General features: G+C 39.0%; 1 protein-coding gene across 2 annotated transcripts; it reads right to left on the reverse strand.

Annotated features, from left to right (window-relative positions):
- Window positions 1-938: 938 nt before the first annotated feature.
- On the reverse strand, window positions 939-26,129 carry hnf4a (hepatocyte nuclear factor 4, alpha). Of its 2 annotated transcripts, none has more exons than XM_074643344.1 (10): window positions 26,017-26,129; window positions 6,842-7,016; window positions 6,193-6,287; window positions 5,644-5,750; window positions 5,399-5,554; window positions 4,185-4,272; window positions 3,929-4,081; window positions 3,540-3,776; window positions 3,254-3,376; window positions 939-1,961 (listed from the first exon to the last, which is right to left on the reverse strand). In XM_074643344.1, exons 1-10 carry the CDS (start codon window positions 26,063-26,065, stop codon window positions 1,819-1,821), a joined length of 1,326 nt encoding a protein of 441 aa, XP_074499445.1. In that variant the 5' UTR covers window positions 26,066-26,129; the 3' UTR covers window positions 939-1,818. The 2 variants fall into 2 exon arrangements, with proteins under 2 accessions (XP_074499445.1, XP_074499444.1); XM_074643343.1 differs by lacking the exon at window positions 26,017-26,129 and adding an exon at window positions 7,959-8,132.
- Window positions 26,130-27,169: the final 1,040 nt, after the last annotated feature.

A 27,169-nucleotide genomic window follows, 5' to 3' on the forward strand; every position in this document is an offset into this window, starting at 1 on the left:
GTGCACATGAACCTCACATGTTGCATGTCATGCTTCTTCATGCACTATTGAATACTAGTTTAAAGTTAGTTTAAAGCATTAGGTCCATTTTAACGACAGCACATGATGGCATTAAAATAAAAATAGACTATTTATTTTTATAGTAGGCTACAGTAGTTGGTGCATACTGCGTGGAGTTGTATTTCCTGTAGATCTACATATCTTTATCATTTAAAAAAAATATATATATATTATATAGTTAGGTTAAACTAATGTTAACTATATGTACACAGGGTTGATGAGGCATATATATATATATAATTGTGGGCAGATTGCATGTATCAATTACACTTGAATACAGTAGATGGCAGAGTTTGTCTTCACATTGCTCAACCTGCATCCATGTCACTATAGGCTACATGTCTCAAGATATATCAGGTATGTTTTCTACTTCAAAATTCAAAATTCATTTTTAAAAATAATACTAACTAATGTATTTATATTTATGTACTTTTTTGGTGTTTTGGTAAGAAAAAAAGTAATTTACTTGGATATCTTTGAGGATGACTTCCATGTCTGAAGCTTCCACTTGTTTTCTAAGCCAAACCTCTGTCATGACTCATGTCAATCTATAGTCGAGTGAGTCTAAATGCAGCACATTTATATTAGCTATGTATTTATTCAACTGGAATATAGAAATAGATCCTTGAAGTGTCCACCCTCTCTCTCCCTCTCTTGAATCAATGCTATCTATAATGATTTTATGGCACTTTATCAGTCTGAAGCAACATGTTGCATCAGTGAACAAGCAGCCCTGCCACGTTGGACCCCTGTGTTTTCCCTCCAGAGACTCTCCAACATGTCCGATTTCTTTATCATGTTGTCAGAGAATGAGTAATCCCATTAATTCCTCAGAAAATCATAGATAATAAAAAATATGGTCTGCAGAAAATGCGATGTAAAAATAGATCTTGAGATTTATTAATTCATCTTCACATTGTAAGGCGAAACATTGCCTGTTTTTGTAAGGCAGTACAGGTTACAAGGCACAATTTATTCCATCAGTTAAACCATGACAAAGTACTAAACAAAAAATATAATATATATTGTTTTTAAAAACCAATACAACATATTATTGGGAAACTTCCTCGGTGTGTCTGCCTGTGACTTTTATAAAGTGGCACCACAGAGTTCACTATTTGTACCAAGAATCAATTTGACTTTTGTAAATATGTATTTTCCAGTACATAAAACAAACCATATATAGTCTTGTCACAGAATGTTTAAAAGCTGGACTTGTTCAAGTGATTTCCTTTAGCTTTGATAAAGTTCCTGACTGAAAGTTGACACAATTTTATCACTAATGAACATAAAATAAAATACTGTGCAACACTAAATAGAAATACGCGACAATGCAAGGCCTGTTGTAACATTCATAAAATACTGACATGATCACGCCACCATGTCTAACATGAGCCTTACTGCACACACTGAGGTCATGCTAAAGGAAGTGATGTTACCCAATAATAAACTACATATATACAACAATGTACGTCTTCCTACGCCTCGATCTTACAGAAGTACAGAATGAGAGGACAGTTTTGATGCTTATAGTTTTTGTCTAGCTTTCGCTGAGCTGTGGAGCTCAACCAAAGCTGCAACAAATACATCCCTGAAGAAAAACAGCAATCTGCAAGGGACAACTTTGCAATTATATTCTATATATTTATTATTTCAGTCAAGTTGACAGCTTCAATGCTGATTATGTATAAACTTAACATATAAAGACCCTGGTTTAACACCGTAAAAAAGCTGAAGGAATCAGGGTTCAGAGGATTGTTAGATGGCCTCTTGCTTTGTAATAATAGGCTGAGGGATGGAGGTGGGCTGCTTGGGCACGGTGGCTATGACCCCCTGAGCCAGTATATAGTGTTCTGAGCTGGAGGCAGTAGGCGGAGACGGGATCGGAGTTTCAGGAGTGGCTGAAAAGTAGAACACAAAAGGAACAGGAGTGAGTTTAGAGGGAGAAACATAAGCGTGGTGTATATTTACCATTCTGTGGTATAACATGTCTTGGGGGCAAAAACAGTTTTCGGATGAGGAATAAGCACTTTTGTGAAATTTCTCAGAGCATTAAACATGTTTAGAAAGAATAACAGACGTTCTCTTTGACGAAATAAGCCAGATTAGTTGCCATAAAGAATTTAGAGGATTATTCTGCCAAGCCTGTTTGTCCTTCCAGCTACCTGACTAGGCTGCACATGGAGCTGGGTGAGGGAGGTTTGACCGTCTCTGTTAATGATTTCAATTCACTTAGATTAATCTTTCTGATCAAACTTGGATGGTCAACAAATATTGCAGTTCTTCTACTGTATGTCAATGAAAAAAAACTCAATGTTTAAAGCTACAGTAGGGAGAATATTTTTGGCATCATTGGGCCATAATAACCTTTCAGCATATTGTAATTCAAGTGTTTGTAGAGATAACTACACTCATCCTCATGGCTCTGTTTTCAGGCTTTAAAAAAATCTAGCCCCGTGACGGGAGACTTTGGCCAATCACAGGTCATTTCAGAGAGAGAGCGTTCCTATTGGCTGTTCATTCAACGGAGGCAGCTGTCAGTCCATCGCGAACTCCGATCAAACGGTCAACATAGGCAGCGCTGATCAAATGTGAATTAATATTCTGTCACTGTAATACCTATTTCTCACCTCAAATGTTGTCAGAATCATCTTGTACTGTACTGTTTAGATGTAAAATGAGAAAGTGTGCTCCGGCTGGTGGGCGGTGCTTGGTATTTCCACAACTTATCTTAACATGGCTGCCAGGTCACAAACTTTCTCATTTTACAGCTAAACAGTACACAACAACATGTTTCTGAAAACATTTGAGGCAAGAAATAGGCATTACAGTAACAGAATATTGATTCATATTTGATCAGTGCTGCCTAGTTGGACCATTTGATCAGAGTTTGTGAGTGATTGACAGCTGCTCAGAGACTGCAAGGCTCCAGCTCGGCTCTGATTGGTTGTTTTCCTCCGGTCTGTGAAATCTTGCAGATGCCATTAGGAGCACCGGAGGACACAGAGGCACATGATTTCTTTCAGATTACCTGTCTCATGCACTACTGTCAGGATACAGTGACCGTTTTATAAAAATAACTTTTTTTCATCATATTTACTCCAATTCTACCGACTGCAGCTTTAAGATGAATACAGAGTATTCATCTTAGATGCCACAACAGTTGTACTTCACATTTATGTTTTGTACTTACAGATTTGACCGTTATGGATCGCCGTTGGGATGTTGCTGGTCACTATAACATTGCTGCTGAGGTGCTCCTGAACCAGGTGAGGGTGCAGAGAGTGAGGAGCGTGTGGAGCCTCATTGGCAGAACCTGAAAGACACGCAAAATACAGTCTTAATTTCTACAGCATATCTGACCGCACAAAGAATGCCACGCTCGTCTCTATTGTCTATTTTGTTAATACACGTGGATTCTGCATACTGACCCAAAGCTTTTAAGATCAGCGGTCGTGGTTGTATACAAATGATCTCACCTCCGAGAAGCATTTCTTGCAGCAGGTTGTCGATCTTGGCCATGCCAAAGAGTTTGACAAACTGGATCTGCTCGATCATCTGCCAGGTGATGCTCTGTAGCGTCGGCAGCAGCAGCAGCAGCTCCCCGAAGCGGCCCCGGGAGTCGTACTGCCTGTCGTTGATGTAGTCCTCCAGGCTGACCTGGACTTGGTATCGCATCCGCTTGATCTTTCCAGGGTCACTCAGACCTTTAGCATCTGTGGGCAAATAAAGGCAGGGGGTGTTTACAAAGAGAAGTGTGATAATGAGTTGTAACTTTTCGTCTGTGTACGGCGTCTGCTAGAATACTTCTCACTGATGTTATTGGCTTGAAACGTAGCACAACACAATCCAAAAGATTAGTCAGTACCTGGGTCAAAGAAAACTATGGCTTTCAAGCAGGCGTATTCATTGTCGTCTATCTGGAGCTCCTGGAAGGGAAGCACCAGCTCATCCAGGATTCTCACCGCCACCCGACCCACCTCCAACTCCGGGCAGTTTCTGGGAATGATGTGGTCATTTCCTGCAGGAGCATCACATTTTAGTTTTAGTGCATGAGGAGACTTTTTGTAACACATTTGGGCAATAAGAGTGTGGTAAAACACTCCTTCGTGTGTCAGTTTTACCTAATAAGAGGATGTCTTTGTAAAGCATGGACCTCTTTGCAGCGCCGAGCAAGAGGTGTTCTCCAGCGTGAGCTCGCAGCAACGCCACCTGAAACAAAGCGAATTTATTGACTTATTAGCTGTGTGATAGAAAAGTCTGCAATCTTCTACATGTTCAAAGATAGGGCTGTCAAAGTTAACGCAATAATAACGCAAATTTGTTTTAACGCCATCATATGAAACTAGAAAACCTAAGGAATCCATTTGTACCAACCATATCGGGCTAAATAACACTCCAAACTTGCACAAAATTTTGGCGAGGAAAAACTGTCATGGCCATTTTCAAAGGGGTCACTTGACCTTTGACCTCAATATATGTGAATGAAAATGGGTTCTATGGGTACCCACGAGTCTCCCCTTTACAGACATGCCCACTTTATGATAATCAGATGCAGTTTGGGGCAAGTCATAGTCAAGTCAGCACACTGACACACTGACAGCTGTTGTTGCCTGTTGGGCTGCAGTTTGCCATGTCATGATTTGAGCATATTTATATGCTAAATACAGTACCTGTGAGGGTTTCTGGACTATATTTGTCATTGTTTTGTATTGTTATTTGATTTCCCATAGTAAATATATACATATGTTTGCATAAAGCAAGCACATTTGCCCGCTCCCATGTTGATAAGAGTATTAAATACTTGAAAAATCTCCCTTTAAGGTACATTTTGAACAGATACAAAAATGTGTGATTATTTTGCGATAAATTGCGATTAAATATTTTAATCAATTGAGAATATTTTAGAGTTCTATCCTTTTCTAAAAAAGTCTCACTGAAGAGCGAAAAACTCTGGAGGAAGACACTGGCTCCCTCACTGATATAACATCAGCAAATCAGTTACCAAGGCCTGGTGATCACACTGTTAATGATTCAGCACTTTTTTTTCGAGGAGGGATATAACTTTAAAACCAGCTCATCATATTCTAACTCGGGATTAAAATACATTAACCACTCTGGTTGAAGAGTTTGAGGTTAAAAGTTTTTTTTTAAAAAATCGTTTTTTTCAAATGCATCTCCTTTTTTAACTATTTTTTTATGTATTTAGGAAGAACGTATCCTCTGAGGCTATTCCCGTGGGCTCCTGCAGCCCACGCTATGGTTTTGAGCCGACTGGTTGATGAGTGACCAGAGTGTCTATACAACTATGTACACTGTGTCTACGTATGAGTCTTACCTGGTCATCCAAGGGCAGGTCACAGAAAGCTGGGATGTACTTGGCCCACTCCACCAGGACCAACAGCTGCTGTTTCATGGACTCACACACGTCTGTGATGGCAGCGATCTTCTTGGTCCGTATGTCACCGTTCAGAATAGGAGCAGGGGAGGTGATCTAGATGCAGTGGAATCATTTAATGACACTTTACAGCTGATTGATCACAGCTAGATGCAATTCCCACAACATGATTTAGCAGGTCTTACCTGTCTTGACAGTACGTCTGCCTGGATGAGCGCATTGATGGACGGTAAACTGCTGTCTTCATAGCTGGATCTCCTGGTGCTGATTCTGTCTCTTTCATTCTGCACAGCTAAAAACAAACATGCACACACACACACACACACACAGATTTATGGTATCGTCACTGTCTGCTGCAGCTATTATATATATATTCTGAGAAAAATGTGCCATTTTCATGCAGGAAAACAATGAAAGATGTTTAATTTTCTCCATTTCTTTGTTGAACGCAGAGTCATTTAAAAGAAAAATGAGTCTTCCAAGGCTGTCATGTTTATCAGTATATGGCTATTATTGCCCGGAAATGTTTGCTCAGCATAAGCTGGTTAGAGACTTCAGCGCTGCACCGAGTGAACATTAACAAAGCGCTACTCTCGTGGGTATTGCAACACGTGAAATCAGTGGGGACAGCTCACACTCTGGCAGGGATTTGCTGAATAAATGGGAAATTCTCTTGTTTGTTTTTACAAAAACACATATATATTGAGTTGAAAATATTTTAAAAAAGCTCCTACCTTCTTTCTTCATGCCGGCTCTGAAGCATTTCTTCAGTCTGCAGTATCTGCATTGATTTCGCTTGTCTTTGTCCACGATGCATTGTCTGTTGAACCTGGAAAATGAGTGGATTAAGTTGGTTTGTTCTGTCGTAGAATCAAAAATGAAACTCGAGTGGGTGAAGCAATTAGAGCTGCAACGATTGGTCGATTTAATGATTGACAGGAAATTAATTGGCAACCGTTTTGATAATCGAAGAATCGTTTTAGACGTTATTTTAAGAAAAAAAAGCCCCAAAAAATAGCGGTATCCAGCCTCTCCAATGTAAGGATTTAAAGCTTTTCATCATAGTAAACTGAATATATTTGGATTTTAGACTGTTGGTCGGACAAAATATGACTCCTAAGAATATCAACTTGACCTCTGGGGAATTATAACAGGCATTTCTCATTAATAAAAATCAAGAAAATTATCTGTAGATTCGTTGCAGTCCAAGAAGCCACTGGGCTCTTTTTGGCAGTATTTATAGCCAATTTACTGAGACAAACAACAAGTTTTCCTTTGTCTCTCTTTCACTCTCACAAACATCAGTTGGTAACCGGCTCCACTGGCAGGGCTACGTGTGCAGATCGACAGTAGCAGAGACTTCAGTGGCAGAACTGTCCTCACCTGCACGAGTACATGTGGTTTTTGCGGACGCTTCGTCTGAAGAAGCCCTTGCAGCCGTCACAGCTGGACGCCCCGTAGTGTTTGCCGGTGGCTCTGTCTCCACATATGGCACACAGGCTGCCTGCCCCCAGGTGGCCGGTGGCGTTCATGTTGGTGCTCTCAGCCGGCGAGGAGTCTGAGAGAAAGAGAGAATAAATGTCTCACCAGGTCAGTATCAGTTTTAGACATGAAACCAGTGGAAGAGTGTTTTTATAGAAGCTTAAGAAATACATTTGAGCACAAGTTTAGAGGCTGCTTCTACTCGACAAGTTGGTTTGATTTAAGAAGGTGTGAACGGCCCAGAGTGAATGCAGTGATCAGCTCCATTGACGGCTGATCAAAACCAGCCTTCATGAGAACCTGAGTAGCTCAGACAGAGTCAACAGAGCATAATTGATGTCAGATTGATTGTCTCTGAAAAAGGCAATCACAGGAGACATTTTTCGTTTCAGTCACCAGACTGGGTCAATCAATCACAGAGCCATGTCACGCTATAGATTAAAGATGACTCATGAGACACTGTTATACGTTTATATGTAATAGAGTAGAAACATGTAAGTGATGAAAAAGTTGAGTGGTAAGTAATGTTCCCTTCCTTTTTTGAGTCTCGTTGGGAATTTTAGAATCAGGATCCCAGCCAGACGTCATGGGACACTGCATACATAAATAAGTTGGTGTCATTGTGAACCTGTTTTCTTCACTTTTAGACTCTGTGGGAACAGACCGTTTGTAACAGGAGATGCATGATATTCATGATACTCAAACTACTGCTTCATCAGAGGATGAATGTCAATGTGACACCACGTTGATCCACAAGCTGAAACAGGTTCAAATCACTTCAACCCTGCATTGAGAATAGAGCGGAGTCTCGTAAATCAAAGTCTCTCAGTGTTTTACTATCGTGCCCAGAGGTGATAAAAGAAGACCCCTGTAAAGGATCATCCCTCTGCGAGCAAATGGACAAATGACCCCTTTTTATCACTCCATGCCAGAACTCCCTCCGTCCTCTCCTGACCAAAGTTTTAAATCAGTAAAAGTTTCAAAGTTCAACGCCAGAGTTGCATATAATGGGACTCACCTGTGCCCAATGGGAGCACTTGCATGTTTTCGAACTCCAGCGTGGTATAGGCTGGGTCCAGAGCCTCGCTGTAGTCTGCCATGTCCATGTCTGCCAGTGCTTTGGACAAACAAATTCTCAACTACCTGACAGTGGGACAGAAAGACTTGTCCAAGAAGCTAATGTGCCCCCCCCCACCCTCCTCCTCCTCCTCCTCCTCCTTCCCTTCTCACACCCCCACACACCTCCACTAACCCCCCCTTTAGCCTAGCTCCGCCCAGTAACAAGGTAGCTCCCTGGCCCAGTTGAGTGTGATGGGGACCCACTGGTGTCAGAGAGGAGACCAGTGACTGACAGCAGCGACTTCTACTCCTTCCCTCGTGCTACTAACCAGAGGAGAGGTGGAGTGTCTCTCTGGTTGATGGTTAACTAGCTGCTTCAATGGTGAATCGTAGTTTTTTTTTGTTTTTTTTGTGGTGGGGAAGAGATAGCACAACTTAGATATCTGACATCTCTCCTTGGTTCTCTTGTCAGTAATGGATAAACAATTCCTTCATGAGAGCTACGTCAGGTCAATCCTTTGCCAAATCACTCCTCCGCCACTTCAATCCAGCACTTTTTTTTACAGCCAGCACTTTCTGTAGCATGCTGTTATCACATGCACACAAATTTACAGCAGCCACATTACCTTATAAAGCAACCGAGACCAAGGTGATAAGTGACTTCACTGAAGTACAATTTTGAAGGTAGTTGTACTTGAGTATTTTCATTTTATGCCACTTTATACTTCCACTCTACTACATTTCAGAGGGAAACATTGTGCTTTTTACTCCACTACATTTATCTGATAGCCAAACCCCAAAGTCTCCTCCATAAGACACCCAGACAGACAAAATGTTTGTCCTTTCAGTATTTAGTTCACACCAGAGATGAAGAGTCTGCCACAGCAGATCCACACTGATGCTCCTCTGCACAGATATTATACAAAACACTATACAAAATATTACAGGAAACTATGAAAGAAAGCCTGAGATACTGGTTAGATCTTCTGCTATAAAACTGACATAAGTTGCTTTACTAATTTTACTGTACTTTAATGAAATGTTACTGTAGCCTCAGTATGCTGTGCAGCTGTAATATACTGTATGCACTTAAAAAAATGAACAAATATTGGATTGGATTTGGTTGACAGATACTTAATATTAAAAGACTGATCAGGAGCAATACACATGATCAAGACATTAAATCAGATCTGTGACTGTCCAACAGTTACTTTGCAAAGTCAAGATTTTACTAACAACACATACGATCATTCATACCTATATGATACATTATTATAGATGAAACTACCCGACAATATATAAAGTAGTTTAACGTTAGCGCCACTTTGGCCAACTGTCACATTAAAATACTGTTAATGCATCAATAATACATAAGTACATTTTGTTGATAATACTTATGTACTTTAAGTTGAATTCAAAGATTCTAGATCACTTATTTTTAAGTTTTATTAATTATTTTCTTAGGTTAGGGGCTCACAAATAACATACAAACATACACCCATTGAAAACCAAGCAGAACTTTAACTTGAATATTTCTACTTGTGAATACTGTTTCAACCTCAGGAAACACAGTCAGATCATATCAGTCCGTCATATTCAGACCTTCTTCCATGTGTAATACGTTGTTGGTAAATCTGAGTTAATTCCAGCATAATTAAGAGGGGAAATAACTCTTGCTAAAGCAAAGTGATGCCTTTATGTAAAAGACTTCATTGTTTGTGAAAATGCAAAGTGCAGAGGCTGGCTGATCCAAAAGCTCAACCCTTGTTGTTGGAAAGGCAGCTGCATATTTAAAATGCATTTTACAAAACTAATAATGAGGGAATGGAGGAAAATAAACACACAGCTAGGGTCACAAACTGGCGTGAGGCTGATCTTTAGTATATTTATTGTCACAATAAGTAACAAACTACTAGATATGATAGGCAGGCTGCAGAATTTATAGATAAACATATAACAGATAAATGAGTATGGATGCAATATTGTAAAAAAAACAACATAAAGAGCCTAAACATTGACATTTCGAGGATCATTATGTCTTATGTGGAAAAAAAGTTAGTGACACCAATATATTTATGAAATACTGTTAAATAGCATCAAATTGGGAGCCGCTGATGTATTACGTTATAAAACTAATTTTAAAAACACTCTTTAAAGATTTCACTGAACAGAAGGTTAAAAGTTCCTGAGTTTAAAGAAAATATGTAATTATGCATGTACTTATTGGTTTAAATTGTATATAAAATGTAAATGGCCGTGATTTAGATTTCCGACGTGGAATAAATATTCCCACATGTATTGCCAATCAAATTTAAAATACTTCTCACCAGTGACACTTTATTATAACAGCCCTGATTTAGTGTACACAATATATAAACATAATATATGGCATATAATTACACAATGACGCACTATAATGTTGTTTTAAACAGACATAAGGACATTTTATGTTTTAATTAATGTATTTATCAACTATTACAACTCTCATGAAGCATACTTGGTTTGTAAACAGTTAATGAATTATTGGCAATATAAGTTGTAATAATTAGTTTTAATAATATTTTATATGAGTATGTACTATGACGTATGTAATAAACGCTTAAATGTTCGTATTTCTGCTTGCAACCACATTATAATGGGCTACAAACAACATATTAAGTATTCATACTGCTTATAAATGCTATTATAAATGCTATAATAGCTATTATAGCTAGCTATTATTTGAAATTATTAAATGGCTAAATATTGCTAATAGAGTTACGGTTTAGCAGCAGCTCATGTGTATAAATGGCGACAGACTATTTACAGATGTTTGAACATATTAGAGACCAGTAGGTCCAGGTTTAATACAAGGCATACAGTAGTAAAAAAATGTTCAATGAATTCATAGGCTATGGTTCTTTTGGGTCTAAATCCTTTCAATATTTATAAAAACTCAATCTGCTTGTGAAGGCCAAGCGATGTAGGTGAAATCTCCGGACAAAATCCAGTAAGTGGACCTTAAATTAGACATTTTTGATCAAACTAATGAACTTGAGTACATGTATAAAGCCACCTGTGAATGGTTTGTAAATCATATAATCATAAATCATTAGATGTCATTACAGCTATGTTATACTGTGATATCAATCATTCACTAACTGTTAATACCCCAGTTATGGATGCTTCACAGGAGGAGTTATAACCGTTCACAAATACATTTATAAACACTTAAAATGTACTTATATCTGGTTACATCTACATAAGAATAGATTATAAACAATTTATCAAGTGTTTATACACTGCTTTTAATGCTAAATAGAGGAAATTAAAGCAACATGTTACCCATTCATCTACTATATGAATTTGTCCAATCTGCAGTAAAATGTGTGACTTTTTTAAGTGAAAATGAAATGCTAAAATAATATCTTGCATATGAAATTGGTCAAAAAGCACACATGCTTTCAGTTTTTTGGGTGATTTTCTTTCACATGTGACTTTTGTAACACACTCCTGAATGCTGAATCTGATTGTTCTCAAAAAAATAAATGATCTGCTTGTGCAAAGTGTCCACCTCCGACATGTCACACAGCAAACAGTAGTCTTGTATTTGAAGAGAAAGTGCCAGTACATAGCAGTAGGTCAACGATCCCGAGTTCGAGCTGGACCTCAGAAGCAGTAAAAACCCATGTAGGTGAACTTGTTAACTATACACTCAAACTATACTGGGAGCTCATAAAATTATTTTTCTTCCAGCAGGCAAACACCATAACATTCCCAGAGGCTCCTGTGCATGATGCTGAGATGATCTGTTCAATGATTAAACTGACAAAAAAACCCTCTTAAAGTAATCCAATCAGAAATGAAAATGGAAGTGATCAACCTGTGATTAAACCTACAGAAACTGTTCTTTTCAGTCTGTCGTAGATTTAGATGCACTGATATGAAGATCATTAACAACCTGATTAACTCAATCAGGTTCAATGATTTGTGTTCAAAAAATTATTAGCAGCTTCTTTACTACAACGCTCTCAGATGATTACTCTTCTGCATCAAACTGTGCAGCTCAATTGGAGCATGTTGTTTCACTTGTGTGTACAGAGGTCATCCATTACAACATTTTCTCATGTTCGATCCGTGCTGCTCGTCTGCAATGCCCATATTTGCTCAAGAAGTGTGCTGATTATTTCAAAGCAGGGGGGGAGGGGGTGAGGATGGGGAATCAGTGTGGAGCTATGAATGAGTCACTCAGAGCAAATCTTATCTACCCCGTCATTAAAGTGCTTTTATCGCTGCTCCCATCTTAAATTTCTGTGAACTCCTCAAGGAACAGTCGTATATACAGGACTATAAAGTATAATCTGCACGGTTACAGCTTTCTTAATCATGAACTGGCAAACTGTTCTGATGTGTTAGATAGAGGGCAGGTTAGCTCGAAATTCTCCCCATAACTTATCTGCATTTTGAGGTGGGGGGTTTGTCTTATTATACTGTACCTACATTCCCAAAGCACACAGGCTGGATTGACACGTGCAGGAGGCTATAAAACGCGAAGACCTATGAACAGAATAAAGTTATAGCCGCGGTTTATTCTCCTGACAAATTCTAAAGTGGTCACCGTATTCATAATGTAAAACCATAGACTGTTAAATTAAGCTGAAGACCAAACTTTCAGCGCCCGCTGCTATCCGGAAAAATATCTTCATAATTCTAATGCCTGTCTAAATAATTAATAATCCTAAAGGCAAAGCTTGACACTTTGAGGAATACTTTTATTCCCTTTCTTGCCGAGAGTTAGATGAGTAGACTGATATCACTCTCATATTCATATGCTAAATATGAAGCCTACTCAAGCCCCCAGGAATAGCACCGGGCTTTGAAGCAAATTTTCGTAGTGGCCAAACGGTGGTACTACAACTTCCATGTCCGCCACGGGATGCCATTGGGCCCAAAAAAACTTTTTTCCATAGACTTACATTGGGAAAGAGACGTCTGTAACTCAGCGGATTTTTTTGAGGAAAGTCCTCTTCCTAGTCTGAACACTCTAATAGCCCTTATTTAAATCATTAGGTCCTAAAATGCACTAATAGCTGAATCCAGAGTTATTTTCCTCCCTCCGTTCATGTGAATGAGACCCAGACAGAGGCTGGACTGAGGGCTGGGAGGCGGAATTAAAGGAAACGCTACTGCGCCTGCTCTATGGGCCCAATGGATGCGGAAGATCGCCAGATCATCTGGGTACTTTATCACTCGGCAGTCAAGCCATTTTGGCTTCATGCGCCACTGAGCAACTCTCATAGGAATGAACGTGGGAGCCCGCCTCCAACGCTGTGTCCAGTTCTCTTTATACATCCATGAGCCTACTGTGGAGTCATTTCACTCAAAACCACAATTGTCAACCTTATGGTGGCACTAGAGCAAAAGTCCTGGGATCCCCAAAGTCACTAGGATTCATTGTGTGGGAACCATGAATGTCCAAACTTTCATGGCAATCCATCCAATAGTTGTTGAGATATTTCAATCTGGACTAAAGTGGCAGACCGACCAACAGGCCAACCTTGCAATCCTAGACCTGTGTAGCCAGTGTGACTAAAGATGACATGCAATGTAAATTTTTGATGGTCTAATAGTCATAAATAAAAAATTTCTTTCAACTACCATTAAAGGGATAGCTCAACATTTTACAACGAGAGTTAGATGAGAAGATTGATACCACTATCAGGTACCTGTATGGTAAATATGAAGCTGCAGCCAGCAGCAGACTAGTTTAAATGGTAAATGGACCTGGACTTATATAGCGTTTTTCTAGTCTTCCGACCACTCAAAGCGCTTTACACTACATGTCAGTATTCACCCATTCATACACTGATGGCAGAGGCTGCTAAGATGCCAACTTTGCCCATCAGAATGTAATCTAAATACTCATTCACACACCGATGGCTATGCCTTCGGGAGCAATTTGGGGTTAAGTGTCTTGCTCAAGGACACAGCGACATGTGACCTGGAGCAGCCGGGGATCGAACCACCGACCTTCCGATTGGTGGACAACCTGCTCTACCCTCTGAGCCACAGCCGCCCCACAGCCGTTTAGCTTTGCATAAAGACTGGAAACTGGAGGAAAAATCTAGCCTGGCTCATCCAGAAGTTAACATAAATGCCCCTACCAACACGTCTAAAACTCACTAATTATATCTTGTTTGTTTAATCTAAACAAAAACCAAAGTGAAAGATCCAGTGCTAAGCTAAGCTAAATAGCTGCTGACTGTAGCTTCATATTTAGGCAACCATAAGTCATGATAGTGCTATCAATCTTCTCATCTAACTCTCAGTATTGAGTGAAATCTCTCCACAACTATTGGATGGATTACCATAACATTTCGTACAGACATTCGTGTTCCTATCAGGATGAATTGTAGCCTATACCAACTTTGGTGATCTCTTAACTTCTCATTCTAGCGCCATCATCAAGTCTGCAAAAGTAATAACATTCTCATCAACCTCAGTTGTGCTTTCTTCAATGCTAATTAGCACATTTTTGCATGTTAACATGCTAAACCGAGATGATGAACATGGTATACATTAAACCTGCTAAACATCAGCATGTAGCATTTAGCTCAGAGTGCCACTGTGCCTATACCCTACTAGCATGACTTTAGTTTTGTATTAGCCTAACATGATCTTTCTGCAACAACAGATTGTACAAAATAAGATGATGATACATTTTTATTACAAACATCTTATTTAAATATAGGACATTCTAAATCATTAAAGAAGTTAAACATTGCTAATAGGGTTAAGTAGGCTAATTAGCAGCATGTGGTTGGAACTAAATACTTTCAATGTGTGGAGGTCAAAATTTAGAACAGCTTTACAAGATGATGTGAGATAGGCCTACTTAACGGTTAAAACACGTAAAGAAAATGAAAATAGGACAGGTGGGCTAATATACTTAGTGTTTTAGTAAAAAATTACTATTTGCATAGTAAATAATACAGACAACTATTACTGTATATCTGCATATCACAAGATGGAACTAAGTTGTATTAACTTTTAGTGTTATGCAAAATTATTAAATTTGATTATAGTCTATATGTTTTTGTCCGTGTCCCGTGTTGGATTCAATCTATATCTTTTATTTGGGTTTTCTTCTTTTGTGTATGTGTGTTTTTTTGTTTTGGTGAATATTTGGACAAGTGTGTTATGTTGTTTAAGGCAAAATCAAATCAAATCATAGTTTCATTATTTTTGTCTTATAGTAATGTTTGTGAGCACAAAATGAATAGTTAAATACTTGCTAAATACAGTTACGAGGCTGCCATGTTGAAATGTGATGGGCCACACGGTGCTGTCTTATAATCAGTCACCCAAACTCTTGCCCCGAGGCTAAAAGTCAAAGGCTCGCTGAGACCTGATGTAACACTTGTGTGATTCTCCCCTTTCAAACTTCAAACTCCAGTTTGTGAACAAAGTCCTGTCTATCTTCTGAATAGGAATCTCCGACCACTGACCAAACTCCATTTGCAACCACTGCCTATTTGTACCTTCTCCTCAATGACTACATTTCATTTCCCCAAGTCCGTTCTCAAAGGCAGGCGGCAGGGAAGCAACATAGTAAAAATGAAAAATGACAGGAACCAGCAGCTGGGAGGAAAAGACGATCATGGTGGCCTGGAGGAGTTAATAAGATGTGGAATATACACTGTCTGGGGACTTATTTTGTTTCTTTCTAAGAGAGCTGCACCACAGGGGAAATGTGAGTGTTTGTAAAGCACCATCCAGGAGCGTGTTAATGTTGATAAGAGTAAAACAGAAGGAGACAATGTGCTGGCTGCAGCAGATTTGAGGCTGCTGCTCTGCTCTCCTGCTGTAGATGGAGGAGATAGGTGAGTAGAGTGTCATGGCAAAGACCTTGTCAACAGATAACTATCTGCAAATAACACAGCTTATGCAAGCCCCTGTGGCTGACCGCGGGAATATCATATTTTCTATGCCACTGGAATATTGTCAATTACTTTTATTGCTTCTAATGCCACCGATTGATTTTTTTTGTGAAGATCTAATTACCTTTTCATAAAAAATGATTTCCTAATAGTGTTACGTTAGTGTGTTTAGTCTGACAAATTGTGTTATACCTTTCTCCTGCTTTTGTAGTGGAAACTTCTTTTGTACAGCTCAGCTAAGTATCTTATTTATCATTTTCCCTGTCAATTAAAAGCACTTTATACCTCCAGTGAAGTTAATCTCTCCTCAGAGGCCTACAAACCCAAAACCAATTCATCCCCCGTAGTGCTGTTAGGTACATAGGATGTTGTGTTAAAATGACAAATCTAATCATGGATGTAATCAGGTTACCGAAACAGATCTTTGAAGAGGTCTTTCCATGTTAATTAAAAAGATACAAATGTACTGTAAAATGTTTTTGGTTCCTTTTCAGCCATGTCCTGTAACATGAATTTTTTAAGGGGATGTTTATCTGTGTTTTATAAAGATGATTTAAATGAATTGAAAATGGAAAGACGTTGAAATCAGATCTTTTCTCTGAAAGAGCAGAAGAGTTGTCATATCATCCTCACCCATGATGACTATTTGGTCTCGGGGTAATGATAAACCGCTTAGTGCCTATTTAGTTGTTCAGTATCTCATAATATTACGGGGTGATAGGTGAATAAATGAGGGGGTTATGCAGTTGGCGAAAAATAATATAATACTACGATTTTTTTAGTTGCTTTTTATATTATTTCTGACAGTGTGCTCTGTCTTTGTGTCTAAACTGTTCTTATAGTAACAATGAATTACAGTGCATTTCTTTTCAGAAACTAACTTTTGAGAACTTTGTAGTTCTCATGCACAACACTTACAATATTTCTTCATGTCACATTTATTCTTAAGGCCAAAATAACCCTTCAACAACACATACACTGTGTAATGTTTCAAGCTGAAGACAATATTCTCAAGATAAAATCTTTCATCTACAAAAACAGGCTTCATCTTGTTACACGTCCCGTCAGACTGAAAAACTCAAGTAGCCTCTGTGCCACCAAATAAGTAAACAATTGCATCAATAAACACGAAGAGCCATGCAAGACGTAAATCAATCACAGTGTGTGATAAGGCTCTGTAATCATTAACTCTGTTTTGCTGAGAATTCATTTTGACTGCTGGCCCGATCCCCTCTGTCAGCAGCTCTGCTCTGAGCACTTTTATCTCTCTGATTCTCTATGAGGTCCTTCAGTCAGCAGACAATCAATAGACATTTAACCTCCACAGTTTGAATAACAAGGCACTAAATATTTGGGACTTCAACAGTGTCCTGTCAGCGCACGCCACACGTGGCCTAAATCAAAGAGGACCTCATCCAAAATTAAAATCTGATTAATACCGTCCAAAATATTTCTAATTATTTGTGATTTTTCTTTCTTAATTCAAGAATGCAAACACATTATTTGTCTGATGAACAGCCTGCTGACTGCATCAGTTAACGCTGACGCCTCTTTAAATTTTGGTTGGACAGTTTAAAAACTCCATCGCCTCATTTTTCCTCAATGTTCATTCGCTGCCGTCTTTCTACCTGCTTGACGTCACATGCTGCTCTCGTCTGATCTCGTTCTGTTTGAACAAACCACCTCTGTCGTCTGATCACGCTCTCATTTTTTATTTCAATGTCACAGGCCTTACAACGATAGTGCTGGAAGAAGTATCCAAATCCTTTTTCTTAAACCAAGAAGCAACACCACAGTGAAATAATACTCTATTACAAGGAAAAGTACTATAAAAGTACAAAATGTCAGCAAAATGTGGATGGGCATTTAAATTGCAGCTGCAGACCTCTGCAGTGGTGTATTCAGACCATTTACTTAAGTAAAAGTAGCAATACTGAAATATTAAATAAAAAATAAAATAAAAAATATTATTTCTATGTTAACTTCATGTTAAAATAAATGTAAGGAGCATTTTAATGTTGTAGCTCATTTTAACTACATTATAAACAGTTGGGTCTGCAGTCTATAACAATAATGGCTGTCAAAGTTAACGCGATAATAACGCGTTAACACAACTTTCTTTTAACGGCACTTATTTCTTTAACGCATTAATGCAACTTGCGATTTATAGGTTGTAGCGGGCTCAGTTTTAAAGCTAGACTGGAGATACTGGTATCATATGAAAGTAGAAAACGGTATCCATTGGTACCAACCATGTCATACTAGCTTGACAAGGAGGCTAAATAACGCTAAAAACTTGGCCATTTTCAAAGGGGTCCCTTGACCTCTGACCTCAAGATACGTAAATGAAAATGGGTTCTATGGGTACCCACGAGTCTCCCCTTTACAGACATGCCCACTTTATGTTAAAGCTGAAGTAGGCGAGATTGAAGCAAATTTTATTAAAAAAAGTTATTTTTATAAAACGGTCGATGTATCGTGACAGTAGTGCATGAATGAGGGTAACCTGTAAAAAATCATGTGCCTCTGTGTCCTCCGGTGCTCATAACGGTATCTGCAAGATTTCACATACCGGAGCAAAACAAGCAGTAAAAACTGATCTGATGTCTGCTGTCCATCTGCTGTCTATGAGAGCCGGCTGTCAATCACTCGCAAACTCCGACCAAATGGTCAAACTAGTCAGCGCTGATCAAATATGAATCGATATTTTGTTACTGTAATGCCTATTTCTCGCCTCAAATGTTTTCCGAATCATCTTGTAGTGTACTGTTTAGCTGTAAAATGAGAAAGTTTGTGACGCCGGCGCCATTGTGAAATCTGGTGAAGGAACGCCAAGTACCGGTCACATGACCGGAGCACAGCCAATAGGAACGCTCTCTCAATGAAATGACCTGTGATTGGTCAAAGTCTCCCGTCACGGGCTAGATTTTTTAAAGCCTGGAAACAGAGCCATGAGGAGGTGCAGAAGTCTAGATTTCTCTCAGAACACTTGAATTACAATATGCTGAAAGGTTATTATGGAATTTTTGCCCAATGATGCCCCACTTTGACACTTTAATTACATGCAGTTTGGGGCAAGTCATAGTCAAGTCAGCACACTGACACACTGACAGCTGTTGTTGCCTGTTGGGCTTCCGTTTGCCATGTTATGATTTGAGCATATTTGTTATGCTAACTGTAGTACCTGTGAGGGTTTCTGGACAATATGTTTCATTGTTTTGTGTTGTTAATTGATTTCCAATAATAAATATATACATACATTTGCATGAAGCAAGTATATTTGCCCACTCCCATGTTAAGTATTAAATACTTGACATTCTCCCTTTAAGGTACATTTTGAACAGATAAAAAATGTGTGATTTATTTGCGATTAACTATGGACAATCATGCGATTTATCGCAAATAAATATTTTAACCGATTGACAGCCCTAATAACAATGCACCATATTTTATAAGTTCATCACAAGTTTTGTTGCATATGAAATGAAAAGAAGTCAGAACTAAAGCTGTCAGCTAAATGTAGTGGAGTAAAAAGTACAATTTTCAAGTAGCATAAAATGGAAATGCTCAAATGAAGTTCAATTTTAATCAAGTCCAGTACATTATGTACTTTGTTCCTTTCCACCACTAAGTAAAGTACCTCAAAATTAAACTTGAGCGTACTTAGTTACCTTGTACCACTGCCAGTCAGCCAACATGAAATCACTACTTACTACTGCCATCATGTGGACACACATAGCACACAAAGCCCACAATCAATTCACTGTCCAGTTAACCAGCCTCATACTAGAACGTTTCATCCACAAACTGTTGGATCACTGAGTCATCCTGCGTCCAAATTATTCATCACATAGAATTCAATAATTGGGGTTGCCAAGATATTGTAACCTAATATACTTTAATTAGATATTTTCCTCAACGAAGCAGCTCTTGTAAACAGTCAACATTCAAAGCTTTCCTCTCTTGAAACACTTCTACAACACATTTCTTTTGAAAATTTCAAGCAGCAGTAAACCAGAAACACACAACACTATTGTATTAATTTTCCCATCAGCACTGCGTTTGGTCTGTTATTTCCCAGCAGCTTTACTTCCCACAGCTCCACGGTTTTAACGCGCAAACAGCAGCTTGTTGTTCGCCCTCGATTCTGGAATAATCTGCCCGACTCTCAAAGCTCTCTCTGTTTCCGTTGCCTTTACCTGTCTCGGTGAAGTGCAGCGTTCCATCCTGACCATACATCCCTCTGAAGGCCGAGCCTTGACAGTGAGCCGGCCAGCTGAGCGAAGGCCCATGAGCCTCAGCGGCTCTCTCAGGCCCGGCCAGGCTGAGGCAGGCTGGGAGGAGAAGCAGGGCCACTGTTACTGGATAGTGCTGTTTGCCGGGGCCACCGCCGTCTGTAAGGGCCAACAGCACCCAGGGATAATCCCCCTAATGCCTGTCACAATGAGATTTGATTGGAGACTTGAACACCAGGATTAATAGTGTCAAGCGAACGGCGTGTAATACCTACCCTCCAAACAGGCTGCTAATTGGGCTTCCTGCCTCTGATAAACACCGGAGAGGCACATCTAGATCATATTTTTATTACAGTACAGATTCAATTTCACTTCATTAGCTGAGTGATTTGTTCGCCAGGACACCGTCACTTTTCTATAACACAAGCTTAATACTTTGTATACGGCTATTTTTTTTTAATCTTATTTTATAATAAATTATTTCAGAGATCAAGTTCATGTTATACAACATGATGACTAAAGAGAAAGCAAAAGCAGACTGCCAATGACACAGAGAGATTACAGTATTACCAGAGAAAGTTGAAACAAAGCCATACCAGTCATAGAGTCAACATTCAAAATCAGTTAATCCAGATGATACACATTGAGAAAAAGAAACCTCTGCAAAAGAAATATTGTAGGCTATAATATAATGTATAATATATCTGCTGATAAGTATTTGATCTGTTGACATCTCATGAATTTGGCTGGTTATAATGGAATTGTGTTTACGGGGAGGACTCATGATAACATGGTGTTTTATTTTTGATGCATCATCAAAAAACAGCCAAAGGCCCTGAAGTTAAAGGGGTCTTTGGTCTTAAACATTTTGAAAGTGGGTAGAAATATGTGTAAAAGCACTCCATTTACATCAGAAAGGCCCAAATGTTATATAAGTATATGCTTATATGGGTGTTTTGTAAAGTAGCTGCTTATTGAGTGAAAATGAAGCACTAATGTCAAGTGTCAAAGCACTAAAAAAAGAAATTAGTGGTGCAAGTTCAAGACTGAATGAGAATCATTCACAATTAAACATTATTGCAGCTTAATACATGTTGTGTGCAGGGTTCTTGTGCACCCAGGTCACTGGGAGTAGGTGTACACCAGTGTGTGTGTGTGTGTTTGTGTGGTTGCATGTGTAGTGAGGGCCATTAACGTATTAGTACCCATGGTCATAATAATCCGTCTATGCTTCCTGAAGATTTAAGAAGATGTAACCTGTTCAAATTAATTAACTGATTCATATAGTATTAATTTAACTGGTGCTGTATGACGCTAGGTCAAAGAATGATTTCCATGTTGAAGTTCAAACTACAGCAGTTCAGTGTGTCTGTAATAAAACTTTCACTGCATTAAGAGCTCATAGACATTTTTGAAAATTGATTAAAAATCAGGGCGTTACAGGTTCGGTAGTTGTGTTAACTAGTTGTCGTTTCGTCTCCGCCCGCAGCCGGAGTGAACAGGGAGACACCGGCACCCGGTCGGTAACGAGACGACAACGTGTCACTCTGCAGAGCTCCGTCACTTCACAAGATACGGAAAACCTCTGTTGGTCTGGAGGAGCTGCAGCATTTATTTCTGCACAAATGTCCACTGTACATTCACTAGATATTCTCAGAGCTAAACTAACTCTTCTGCAGTGTGTAGTGAGCGTGCGTTCACGTCTAGAGGTGGAGCGAGCTGAGCGAGAACTCGCGCGCTGTCTGAGTGAAGGCGAGCAGGCAGAGGAGCAGAGGCAGCAGCCACACGCGAATGCGCATATGCGAGCGCGCATGTGTCCCGACCTGGTACATTTATCCGCTTAAAAAGTTACAAACAGTCCCTTTAAGTACAATTTGAGGTACTTGTATTTTACCTGAGTGCGTCTTTGTACTCATACATATTTTATACACAATACATACGATCAACTTCTAAAATATGATGCATTATTAATGACTGACCTACCCAACAGTATATAAACTTTAGATTGAAATCTTGGAAACAGCAGTTGACTAAACAATCTCTGCTTCAAGTGCTCAGAAAAACGAAAATTTTAACATTTCCATGACAACTGGGCAACTCCAAATCTGCTGAGGATGATCATATACATGATTGAAAGCTCCAGAACTGTTACTAATGTACCTTGTGGACAGATTGCTTCATCAACAACTTATAAACTAGTTATCTCCAACGTAGCGTCTCAAACTTTTCAGATTCAAACATTGAATAAATGCAATTCATCCATTTTTAGCACATTAGCACATATTGTATTATGGGTTTTCCCTTGACAAATCTTCATCATGACCCACACAGCATGCAACATACTGTATATGCCACAGACATTATTTATAATACATGCCTGAAATGAATTTGAACGGATAACTTTGTCTCTGTCACTCAGACGGTGTATATTAAGGAGCCTCTCTGTGCCCCTCTGTCAAGTCATTCAGCTTTGTAGGCAAACAGATATCCACTAAGAGGCTGTTGAACGGCTGCTGTCATGTTTACATTCACCTAGTGATTCTGCCAACAGCAGAGCTCGGGAGTTTGTCCAGGTTGTGACAGTTGGGCAATTAATCCCATATGTCTGACACGAGTTATGTGTGTTGTAGGAAGAGGAAGGTTTGTCAGCTTGTCTCTTAGTTGAGTCTGAAAAGGCTGTCTTGGTACCAGACATAACTCTGATTTTGTAGCAATTAATCAAAATCTTTGACACACTTGGCTTTCATCATCATGTTTAAAATGGCAGTTGAAATCTGCTTGCGAATACAAGATATTTTAACGCTTTCAGTAGATATGACATAGAAATTTGAGCATGTTGAATTTGTAATACTTGCTAGAGTCATATCGTCAGCACAGTTTTGAAGAAAAACTGAACAGTGATTTGCAGTTTGTTTGGACACAGAAGCATGTTATAACCCGATCTAGGCCAAAAAGAGGCTTAGTGCAGGCGGCTGCCAAAGAATGCATTTGTAACATAAATGTCCTGGTTTTGGAACATTTGTTAAGCAAACATGTATACCGGATAAACAAATCCTTTCAGAAAATGTTGTACTCAAAACAGTTCAACTCAGATGACACTTTTTTCTAGACATGGATGAAAGAGGTGGCTAAAGAGGTGACTAATAGTCACTAGTTTTAAAATCGCCATACAGTATGATACATGCATTTAAATACAAGTCATTCTCTAGTCTGGACTCCTTTTTAGTTTAAAGGATGCAAGAGCAAAAACAACAATATGTTTGTCCATCTATCAATACTTTCTGGCTTCCCTACCCTGTATTTGGCACACAGTCCCAAGCCCATTTGTTCCTACTGAAGACATAAATCCTTAAAACCAAGCCATGCATATTATATATACTTTGATGTTTGAAAAATGCTCAGTTATTTCCTAAAACAGCTGGGCATTGTAGTTTTTAGCAAACGTTACACAAACAAGAGCAAATAGAGTTTCTGTTGGGGACTATTTTCAGCGGCGGATTAATACACAATTGGTGCTTTAGTGAGTATTGACGGCAGCAGGATGAGGTTAAGTCAAAATATAAACTACAGTGCCCTTGTTCATCATAATGAAAGAACAACAGTGTTGTTTAGTGATGTGTTTTTAATAGTTTTTGGACAAAAAGGAAGGTCCACAGTTCTATTACAATAATGATAAGGAATACATTATATATAAATTTTATATATATGGATTCAGATACAAAAACAATACTTGTAAGGAGGATTGATTCATTGTTGCCATATGTTATTAATAAGAAAAACAAAGAATATCGTCAGACATGTCCTCTAAATACAGATTTCAGATGGTATTTGAAAATCTGCAATAAATATTCAGTAGCTGTACATTATTTTACTCGCGAGGATTAACACCAAAATCTTCAGATCATGGTTCATGTCTTGTTGATAAAGATATTGTTATGTTGGATGACTGTATTTTTACCAATGAATCATTGTCATTATGTTGAATGTGTGAATGTAACTACTGGCAGTGGAATGGAAGATTTAAAGTGCCTAATAAAAACAAATTGAAATACAATACACATTGTTATATGTATGTTCTTTTTATGTATGAATTTATTGTCATAATTAAAAGAAAAACATGAATGATTATTTTTTTATTACAATTATTTTTAGCCTTTTGTCTTTAAAAAACTGAATTCATTGTTTTGCCTTGAAACATGATTTATTTAAAGGGTCTTCAAAGGGCATTTAAAATGGAGAAATTTTGTATGTCGAGTTCAACTTTGACATGCATATTTGCATCGTTGACCATCATTTCACCAACAGCAAACTGTCATGACAGTGCTGACCTTTGACAAAATGGAAACGAGTCCATTGCAGTCCAAAACTGAGGAGGCTGGCGTAGCTTTAGCTGTGCTGCACCATCCATTTTAGTTAACCACCTCTGTTGGAGTATAAGCTGCTCCACAATAGAGGAATGGTTAGGAGACAGTTACATGACGGGGGTCAATGGCACAAATACATCTTTTAAATAAACTGTGTGAACTTATTGTCCTGTTAGCGACCGAGCTAACAAGCTTGGTAGCCTGCAAACTTTCATTATCCTTCAATTAGTCTTTACTGAATACAATAATGTGCACTTCCAAGAACAAAATGTAAAGAGCGGAGTAAACAGCACAGTGCACATTGCAACTGATGCTAGCATGTTCCCGGCTGGCTTATGGGTTAGCAGTTAGCTCGCCAGCTACAGTAGATTACCAACTAGCCTTGTGAGTAGTCACAATGTCACCAAGCTTCTAGAACAACAGATTTTGCGCTGCAGTTATTTATATTCTCAAACATTTTTTCTGATTATATTAACTTAACTTTCAGAGATCAAGCTGCACATCATTGTGACTGTCTGATCACATGGGGACGTTTGGATGAAGGAAGAAAACAGTGTCACAAACTGGTTAAAAAAGAAACCCATCACTCTCAGGGCTTCCAAATATCTTTAGCTCCACCGAATAACATAGAACATACAGCAACATCTATTCAGGGACAAACCAACTGTTTAGCCACATTAATCAATATTTTTTTTCACTTTTTTTCTCATTTGGCCGGAGCTTTGTGAAATTTGCATCTCCTCATCCCACTGTGACATGCAAATCATTCAATGAATGACCACAGGAGTAAAAACAAAACCTCCAACTGCTGCAATAGAAGCTGTTTGTGAGAGGCAGTACTGAACAGTGAGGCCTTTGCTTTCAATGAGATATAGTTCAAACCAGACATCACAGGGGGAACGTACTGTATGTAGCCTGTAGCAGTGATGTGAAGCGAGGGTGATGGGGATTTCTGTGTTTGCGTTTTTACAGCATCATATACTGGAACCGTAACAAAATGTAAGCTTCATCAAAGTTTCATATTTCAGGCTTTTCACAGTAACAAAGAGAATGTTTTCAGCACCTCAGGTCCAGAATAAAAATATGTCTGACTTCATTCAGCTCCTCAAACTCCTTCCTGTGTCAACTGTACCAACAACATCAAGCTCAGATCCTTTCAAATCATCCTGTAAACCCCCTCAGACTCCATGTACTCCAACTGCTCTGACATCTCAAAGAACCTCTGTACCATCATCACCATCAGGCCCAGCTCCCATGGCCTTTTTTAACAACCTCCATATCTCTGACACACCTCCTGGATTACAGCCGTGTGAAAAAGGCAGAAACAAATGGCGATGACATTTCCACCCTGAATCTGTTGTGATCCAGCGGAGCTCTGGAGCCGAACGGCTGCCGCACAAACAACCGAAAAAGCAAGAAAAAGCAAACAGCTGCCACACTCAACCTCTTTTCCACTGAAACTACCGGGTTGATAATAAAACAAAATAATGTGTACTCACCAAATGGAAGTTCCATACTTGAACTGACTTGTGTGTTTACATTGACCATTTCGTCCTCTGCTTCCTCTCAAACGTGTTTAAAATCCACTTTTTCCTCCCTTACCATAAGGTGTAAAATGTGGAAGTTTGGCGCAGGTTGCTGTAGTGTGAAAAGGGTGTTGTTGGTGCAAGGTAAGGCCGGTGTTGCTGCTGTTATCTTATTGATTTTCCTAATCTGGGCAAATGTGGGTGGGGAGGTTAAACAGTAACCAGGCTCGTATGGACACCAATCTATATAGCAGCTGTAACTAAGGCAACATGATGATAGAAACTCAAATAGACATTAAGTTATTATGTGCTTTTCCCTCTTTCTCATCACCAAACAGACGTTTCTCCAAATACAGATTGGGAGTGAGTAAGAGTGCTGAATACGAAAGAGTTTATACAAAAAGGAGAGGGAAAGCTGGAGTGTGGGGAGTGACATAAAAGACAGAGAGGAGTGGAGAATGTACTGAAGGTGGCAGCGAACAAACTGTGTGTGATGACTGACGTCACCAGTTTTTATTTTGACGGAGGGGAAAATGTTGCTGTTGGATATAGAATTGAGCCTGAATCACACATGGATGGCAAGTCACCGACTGAAATCTAATTTAAATTTTTTTATTTCCACCGTCTCCCGGCTGAAATGGAAATTTTTCACCGGTTTCACTTCATAAAAGACAAATTTTGTACCATGCACTTCCATCTTTCGGACCCCAGGAAGACTAGCTGGTGCCATTGGTATAAGCTAATGGGGATCCTTTTTAAATAAATAAATAAATCTAATAGACATAATTTAGCCATTTCACAGGCAAGTTTTGCTCGGTCATTCTCAAAATATATTGATGGTGTTTAACATGATTTACTTGTACCACCCCGTCAATATTAGGACATATTGAGGATTCATTCCATATTGTAACAACACTGATGTTTTTATGGTCTTTATGTGGTTTACAGACTCTTCATGAATAATTCAACATTTTGTGAAATACGTCCTTTTGGCTTTCTTGCCGAGAGTTAGATGAGAAGATCGATACCACTCTCTATATCTGTACATTAAATACAAAGCTACAGCCGGCAGTCAGTTAGCTTAGCTTAGCATAGGGACTGGAAACAGGGGGAAACAGCTAGCCTG

Source organism: Sebastes fasciatus, chromosome 8 (assembly GCF_043250625.1).
Source record: "Sebastes fasciatus isolate fSebFas1 chromosome 8, fSebFas1.pri, whole genome shotgun sequence".
NCBI classification, from domain to species: domain Eukaryota; kingdom Metazoa; phylum Chordata; class Actinopteri; order Perciformes; family Sebastidae; genus Sebastes; species Sebastes fasciatus.

Bases quoted from the DNA above. Each gene is read 5' to 3' on its own strand.
- hnf4a (XM_074643343.1), bottom strand. From the start codon at position 8,046: ATGGACATGGCAGACTACAGCGAGGCTCTGGACCCAGCCTATACCACG. The intron at 7,017-7,958 runs GTGAGTCCCATT...TCTTTCTCTCAG, and splicing joins AGTGCTCCCATTGGGCACAG to ACTCCTCGCCGGCTGAGAGC. The intron at 6,288-6,841 runs GTGAGGACAGTT...CTCATTTTCCAG, and splicing joins AACCACATGTACTCGTGCAG to GTTCAACAGACAATGCATCG.